An 8,626-nucleotide genomic window follows, 5' to 3' on the forward strand; every position below is an offset into this window, starting at 1 on the left:
GCTGCTTCGCTGGTGGTTGGTGGAAACATTGGCCACCAGTGTGTTTTATCACCACTTTGTAGCTTTTGAGTCATGTTGTACCTTATGGCATTAACTTTTAAGTTTTCAAAATTACTATAAAACCATAAATTTATTTTTAATTAACATCCACATGGTACACCATTAAACACCTACATGATTAGCCAGGTGACAACTTCTTCATACAATTGTATCACCTCCTCCAATATTTAGACCTTTCCTATGTGGTTTCCATCTGTCTCATGGTGCCCACCTGTCTAATCCAGACACTTTTATTTCTAGTATCTATATCTTTATATATAATTCTAACATAGAGTTCACGGTTTAAATTGCTTTATTTTTCTAAACATTGGTTATAATTGCCTTGAATTTAGCCCTTGGAATTCTGGGTAACTCCTAACTGCTGTGTAGAATGGATGCGTGAAGAATTTTCATTGCTACTGTAGTGCTGCTCCGCTGGTGGTTGGTGGAAACATTCGCCACCAGTGTGTTTTATCACCTCTTTGTAGCCATTGAGTTATGTTTTACCTTATGGCATTGACTTTCAAGTTTTCAAAATTGCTATAAAATCATAAATGTATTTTTAATTAATTTCCACATGGCACACCATTAAGCAACTAATGGGTTAGCCAGGTAACATCTTTATTATAAAACCATGCCACCCGCTCCACTATTTATACCTTTAGCCTTTGAGTTTTATCCCTAACATTGTTCCACAAAGCAGTCCTGAATTGAGGTTATTGCGTCGCATTCGAAGATGCCGCTTAAGTGGAGCCTGAGGAACCCAGTGGAGTAACGTAAAATCACACGTTAGCCGATTTGACGAATTCGAATCCAGCGCTCACCCACACTGTAACGTTAACGTTAGCAGGTCAGGTGTTGGTTTCCTGGAAAAGTATCAACAGAGAACTTCTTTAACATTACAGGACATGACCACCAGTCAGGCATGGAGGCTAAAACGCTACGGGCGCTTCGTTCCAGGCTGTGGAGAAACCAGGGGGAAGTCTTGGAAGGTAACTGGTGTTTGCTTTACACTTACTCAAGTGCATTATGCTAGCTAGCTACGATTCGCTAACTTTTCCAACTAAGCTAACGTTAGCGGCTGTTTAGCGTAGCATAGTCTGACGTTAGCTGCTCTCAGTTCCAATTAACCATAATGTGGCAGGTAAAATTTACCGTCATTACAGGTATAACTTACGGAAGCGCATTGCATTCACCGGATAAAAAAATAATTAGACACCTTATCTCGTAATTACGAGAAAAGATCTCGTAACTGCTTCACTCATAACTACTCACCGTACGTCAGACTGGGCTTTCCGCCTGAACAATCCTAACGACTTGAGATGCCTGCGCAGTGTTGACAAACTAATATTAATACCATCCTCATTTTTAAGAAACATCAGTATTTCCCAGTGTCTCAAACCGAGAAGGTAGTAATAGCAGATTAGCTGCGATAGCGCCATCATTGCCAATGAGAGAGGATTTACAGATGTTTCCTTTTTCTTTATCTTATCTCCTAATTACTACTTTATCCAGTGAATGCAATGCACTTCCGTAATAACTTATGGCTCACCTTATCATTATTGTGTACAAAACCATGGATTAAACCTCACTTCATGTCTTGTTAGTTTTATTTGGGACCTAAAGTGAACTTACCTTGCTAGCTTGGATACTTGCCCCAGTGTCTGCCTCTCATGTAACATGCCCCTCTTAGGGGCAACTAACAAAATATTCCATTTGCTATTCATAATGAAAATTTATTCATTCCAAAGATTGTAGGCCACAGTGACATATTCTTGTACAATGCATAAAAAATACAAGTTCTAATGATGTGTTCATGTATTTACGTTCAAATTATTTTCCCATTAATATAATTAGACTGTGTGCAGTGATTCTTTAAATAGGCTCAAATCGATGCAAGCAGGATATGAAAGACCTCCTGCTGAAGTCCTGTGTTCTATTTAACAGTTTCAACAAAGCAAGACAAGGTCAACTAAAGTCTACTGATGAATTCATTTTATCAGTAGAAACGACCACATTTACTGTAAACACAACCACAGTTGGGCTGCCTCCATTTAATGAAGTAATACGTGAGGTTTGGCACCCCATATTATCTCTGGTTTGGTACAAAAGCTAAGTGAGCAAAATAAATATTAGGATGTTCCCATTTGGATATACAAGTCATAGATATTTTCAGTAGTTATTGATCTGTCTTTTTCTGTGTATTCTTGAGTAATCAATTAATAATTAAGTGTATACAATTCCAAAAATGAGAATTATAAATAAAATAAACCACTAAATAAACAATGAAGTATCGTCTGAAAATGAGAAAATGACTCTTCACTGTCTGCAGCTTTCATTTGGGAGCCGTACAAACAAATTTAGAGCGTCTGCGGTTCATGTTGGAGAGAACACATGTTGACTGTGTTTTTGTTTGAAGTTTTACTCGCAACTAAAACAGTTCTGCAGTGATTCCCAACCGTGATTTAAATTCAGTTATGGTACTTGATTTGAAAACACAATCCTCACATGCAGTTCAAGACATTAAAACAGATCTCCAGAAATAGAAAATTCAACAGTAGATTGATCAAAATAACGTGAAAGGGATACAAATTTGTGGACGCATCAGCAGTAGCCAAAAAGTTCAACATGTCACTGCAGAACATCCATTTGACCAGAAAGAATGTATCTGCATGTGCTTTGGGTGTCCTTGGGCAAGAAAGTGAGGAAATTAACCTTTGAAAGGAGTTTGAGGAAAGCTAGCCATGTATATTGCGTATAAATTAGACTGGTCTTAAAATTCTAAATGTTTATATTCCTATTTGCTTCCACAGAGTAGAAAATGGCCAGTTCTTAGAATAGTGTGTGTATATATACTGAGCTGGGAAGACTGAGATTTGGGGAAGCTGTGGCATAACAGATTAAAGAAGTGTTGTTGTGGGTTTGTCTTTCATTAACTGCATCAGACTCTAGATGGCAAGCTGGAGCCATGTGTTTAGTGTGAAGACAGAGATGGATGTCTGAAACCAAAATCTACCTACATTACCAACAAGTATACTCTGTGACAACTCTGAGTAGAACTACAGGAAGAGGCAGAAATTCCAAATGATTTTTCAAGCAGCGGTTACTCTCCATCTATGGGACTCCACCGCAATGCAGGGTGTGATGTATAGTTCATGGCAGTGCAACTGTTTTAATAACAGAAATAACCATTTTAAGAAAATGCTATCAAGTACACGGTGCCTTACCAAATAGGCTGCCAAATCACATGCTCATAGTCTCAGAACAGAGAGACCCTTATAAATCAACGCTCACAGACTGCCTCATTTACCTTAATTTGAAGCAATGGCACATGTGTGGCACCAAACATCCTCTAAAATGTATAAATACGTATTTCCATCAAGAGTTGATCTGTAAAACAAATTAAGATAACTTTTCACTGGCTAATATTGTTTTCTCTTCACCAGGTATTTGATGCAAATGGCAATAAACCAGAAATTGTCCTCACAGTTGTGGAATCTGGCTACTTGCTGGTATTGCAAGGACAAGAAAGCTTGGTAGGAAGACTGTGTGGCTATATTGACTGCTTTTCTTTTCCATGCATGGTCCCATATGATATGCATACAACACCTGAACGTAAAGCCTTATTTTCCAGATCCTGGTACTCTATGTTTAGATCCAGCCTAATGGGTGTGTTTGTTGGTGGTGAGAAGGCCTATTTTTCGATTCTTTACAGCTTTCTGAAACTGATTCATGTCACTGCTCCCTATTCATTGTCTTTCAATGGACTGTTTGAGTGGTGACTCTTACCCTTTTGGGAAAAAGAAGCAAACATGCAAGAAAAAAAAAAAAAAGACCTCTGTGGTGGGTTTCCATATGAAAGATTAGTAATTATAGATTTAAATATGCAAAGCTTTTGGTTCAAAATATCACCAGCAAAGGTTTTTCAAATGTTGACAAAAAAGAAAATAGTCTCCTTTGGGATAGACTTTAGTCTCATGACTACAGAGAAACCCTCAGTTTAAAATTAGTGGAGCAGTTCTGTGCTGTACATCACTTCAGTTTGATATTCACATACAGACTTGTAGCTCATAAGACCTTGATATTTCATCTCTAGACTGTAGCAGATGCTGGAACAAGAAACGCTGTGTTGCATAGGAGTTGCAGTGAGTAATTGAAAAAATAAGTAGTGGCTATAGGGGAATTGCTTGAAATCATTTGAGCCTGCAGCTGCAGTTGTCATGCTCCAACACTGGCAATCTCGAGCACACCACAGTTGTTATTATTGGTTGTCCTCCCCCGTATGGAGGGAACATTGAATGTGAATTCTATTAATTGTTAGTAATCTCCAAAAAGACATTCCTGGATGGGACATGACGGCTTCATATTCTAATGTAAAGACGTATGAGTATTTTTGAACCTTTCATAAAATGGCTAAAGGAAGACCCCAACACTCTCTGCAGATTTTCTGTGATGAAAATCTGTTACAGAAATCTGCTTTCCAGATAAAAGGCTTCGATGAAGACTATATGAATTATTCTGCAGAAGAGCTTGACATTTCTGCTCAAATCCGATGGGCTTTTTGTTCCTCAGAACCTTTTGGGCGCAGATTCCAAATCAGTTAAAGAACATTATTTGCACATATTTAAGGTTCAGCCTCACATAAAGCTTAAACTCTTTTCAGCCTTGGTTTGGATTTTGATAGAAATATTTTATGTGTTAGTCAGCGTGGGCGTTAAGTTATATGTTTCAGTTGAATCACTTGATTCAAGTTCTGTAGAGCATGGACTTGACATTCATTGTCCGGTTGGTGTGTTGGTTTGTTGCCACCCTTGGCACAGCAGAGTGACACTTACATCTTAATTCCATAAGTAGGCCAGTTGTGGACAATCCAGGCAAGGAATTACTCAAGTCACGTGTGTTTAACCAACATTTTCAGCAGTTGTGTTACCTAGAGGTGTGTTACGCTGCTGAAGTCTGGTTAAGCATGCAAAATAGTCAAAGTAAAACATGAATTTGGGGCTTTCACCAGTTATTGTGGCCTTTATACAAAAAGTTAAGTTTCAGTCCTGCAGACAACAGAAATTTGAGGGACTGCACAGTGTCTCATTAATGGAGTTCTGGCAGGTGACACGGCTATCTTGCTGCGCCAGGGTGCCGAGCCAGACAGATATTCAGGTCAGACTGCAGAGAGCTTTCACTGAGGATGATAGACTGGTCTATTATAGATTGGTGCAGTGAATGCTCAGGAACTTCCAATACAGAGAGCTTTGGCCTATAGGCCATATGATAAGGTCTGAAGGAAAGCTTTGGAACAAAACTGAAATTTGCTGTATCGTAGAGAATCAAGGTATTGTTGAAGGCCTTATGTGCTCTCCTTAAAATGTGGATACTCCTGACTTAACAGGCATCACCCAAAAAAGAAATATCAGTTCTCAGTAAATGCATATGTACTTGGCATTGACTCACACTGAACATGCAACACATGGTGACAGTTTAAAGGAAGAACACCGCTGGAGGTACTAAGCACAATTGTTCCAAAACACGTTCCCTCATTTGGTGATTTGATAATAATGGTTGAGAGTACTGTCTGAGATCTCCTTCTTGTGTGTAACTGGGTTGGGAGCTGGTGGCTGTGAAGGCCATAGAATATGATTCACATCATTTTTGTACTCTTTCCAGCAATATGTTTTTGCAATGCCACCAGAGACACTTGAGTAAGATTGGTATTAAAGTACTAAGCATGATGGTGCTGTTAGGATCAAAAATGTGTATAACCAACATTGGATGTAGAATGACGGCGCTACAGTCCAGCAGAGCACCTACTTCCTGGTCCAGTGGTGTTGTTCCAAGGGAAACCTTGTTGGTATACCTACACTGTTATTTTTAAGACAATCCAAATGTATGTGTAAAGCACATTTAATAAAGTAGGCTGATTGCAGTATTAAGCTGTTGTTTGATTGTGTGTATGACAAAGCTCATTGTCGCTTCAAATCTAAGGTTACTGAGTAAACAGAGACCCCTGCAGACAGTTTTAGGTAACTTTTTTTTTTTCCCCCTGTCAACATGATGAATGAATAATACTCTTTTGTTCATTAATTTCATCAAGTAATGTTTATGCGTGAATGAGCAGAAATCAAGTTGGTTTTACTCAGCATAGTATGAAAGAAGATTATTTTACATTCTTAAAATTCACCAAAAATGGTTTCTGTACAGTTAATGTAGTCTATGGATGAAACGGTCTCCTGTCCTGCCTAATGAAGACGTTTTTTCTCTCATCTTTTCTCAGGATACAATCCCTTTGCTCTGTGGCTCTGACACTCTCAAAGCACACCAGAAATCTGACAACCTAATGTTTCAGTTTACTGTGAAGGTGAGTCGTGAGATGCATTGCAATCCCACAATGGGTACTATTTTCTCAAGGTCTGTCCTAATACCTTAATTCCCTTGCAAGAACAAGATCATTATATATATTCAAAATGAAAAGGGAAAGCTATAAATACTCTAGGTTTTTTATACTGTTTATTCAGATACTGTGATGAATGGCCTCCTCATACTGAAACTATTATCTAATTTGCTGTTAAGTATATTGTTCAGGCATGAGTTGCCTGAACATCAAATTTAACAGTGTCCTTGTTTGCCAAAGCCTTTTTTTTAGCGTAATGAAATGCTGATTTCACAAAAGCAGCACACAAACCACAGAGTTTGTTTTCACTGGCACAGTTGAGATTGACAGTTATAGATTGAATGTATTTGTGAATTTCTGCAGGGGGTGGGCCGCATAATCAGGATGCAGTTTGATGGCGGAAGCAGGGCAGAGGCTATAAAGGAGTGTTCAAGTGCTGTGGAAAAACTGATGGAGTACATGCCTGTCACCACTCAGGACGACACCCCACGGCCCCCTCATCAGTCCCCCGCTGAGGTCTCTGCACCGCTGATACAGGTTGGCCACTTAACAATTCAGTAAATAAAATGACTTTATTGTAATCACAACACACAGATCAGGTGTTTGTACATTTCAAATGTGTTGCCTATAGAAATCCCCAAATAGGTCAGTGACATAAGTGGTAACTTAAGTGGCATAGACTTTGTCTGGTAAAAATGAGACACTGATCTTGTCTATGTCACCATTTATTGCACAGTACTTTGTAAATTAAAAAAAAAAAAAAACTATATCAGCGCAATGTAAACTGCCATAATAGAAGGTGTCATATATTCATAAATGATTGCTTAATCAACAGTATTGTTACATGGCTGTGGTTGGCTTCATGAACACTGGCCATATTATGCTCACTAGATGGTGCTATTTACAATAGTGTCAATAGTGGTCTCAGAGGTGACACTGCTGCTACAATAGGTGGACTGATAGTATATACTGCACAGGAGTCATTAGCCAATCACAATACAGCATATGGTGTAGAAAACAGTATGTCCTACCCCAAACACACAGGCACAGACAGGAATGTAGAACAGTAATATAATTAATTTGTAAATAAAACTATATGCTATACTAAACTATCTAAACTATCAAAGGGACATACCCTTTAATCAACTGAAACAATGAGTTCTGAATATTGCCCTTAACAGTCAAGTTGTTGATTGTGAAAACAAACATTTTTGTCCCAAAGCTAAAAAACAACAACAACAACAACAATAAAACGTGCCATCAAAGCATTTCACCAGTTGAAACACACACCGATGACACACTATAGGAATGAGATGCTGTCATTCAGCTGTACCTTATTTCAGCGGTGACCTTTTATTTACTGTCAAATGCTTTGAAGAGCGTGTTCTTAATTAGAAATTGGATTCTGAGTAAAACATAGATCCAGCCATCTGGCTCACAACATTTAAGGACTGAGAAAGGAATGGACTCTGCCATGGGCTCGAATGTGACCTTTAGCGAACAGACCCACTGAAGGAGTTCACAGTGGAGATGAAAGGGCTTTGAGGGGTGGATATCGTTCAATTAGTAATGAATCCATTGATTGGTCTCTTAACCCTGTGGTGTCATGCCGTGTCTCTTCAATCTTTTTTCTTCTATTGTGTACAACTATGTTTTGCTTGGCAGGGAACGGCTGTGGGAGTTGAGCCTGAGGTTGTCCAAGGATCATTGTCCATCAAGCGTCTCACCCAGGTCTCCTATTTAAAAGTAACAACTAATCAAATTGAACGTCCATTGTGCGACATATTCATTGTAATATTGCGTTAAACTAAGAAGCACAATGTTTTCACTGAGTTTCATGCGGCGCAGGGTGCTAAGTTAATTAACTTCTTCAAATTATGACCATGAACATAGGCGACTAAAATAACTGCTGCTTCTTATTAAATTAAATTAAAAAAAGACGTATTTGTTGGACCTTTCACAGCACTTCATGGGAGAGCGTGCTGTGACTCTGCCTCAAGTATATCGCCACGGTTTTTTGGCACAAGGTGACTTGGAGCCCATCCTGCGCATTTGTCTGCTGGATCCCAGCTTTCATGCATTTGTGGAGAAGGTAGAGGGGGAGCTTCAGAAACTGCTTGAAGAATGAAGAATCTCAACAACAGCCGAAGGCAGAAAGGTCAAGTCAGTGCAGTGGTTTTTTCCTTATACAGTGTGTGTAGG

At 38.9% G+C, this 8,626-nt stretch overlaps 1 protein-coding gene across 1 annotated transcript; it reads left to right on the forward strand.

Moving 5' to 3' along the window:
• The first annotated feature begins 947 nt into the window (after window positions 1–947).
• Window positions 948–8,552, forward strand: rec114 (REC114 meiotic recombination protein). The gene is made up of 6 exons (XM_076754473.1): window positions 948–1,031; window positions 3,486–3,575; window positions 6,308–6,391; window positions 6,788–6,961; window positions 8,090–8,170; window positions 8,388–8,552. The coding sequence occupies exons 1-6, from the start codon at window positions 948–950 to the stop codon at window positions 8,550–8,552; spliced, it is 678 nt and encodes a 225-aa protein (XP_076610588.1).
• Window positions 8,553–8,626: the final 74 nt, after the last annotated feature.

Source organism: Chaetodon auriga, chromosome 1, assembly GCF_051107435.1.
Source record: "Chaetodon auriga isolate fChaAug3 chromosome 1, fChaAug3.hap1, whole genome shotgun sequence".
NCBI classification, from domain to species: domain Eukaryota; kingdom Metazoa; phylum Chordata; class Actinopteri; order Chaetodontiformes; family Chaetodontidae; genus Chaetodon; species Chaetodon auriga.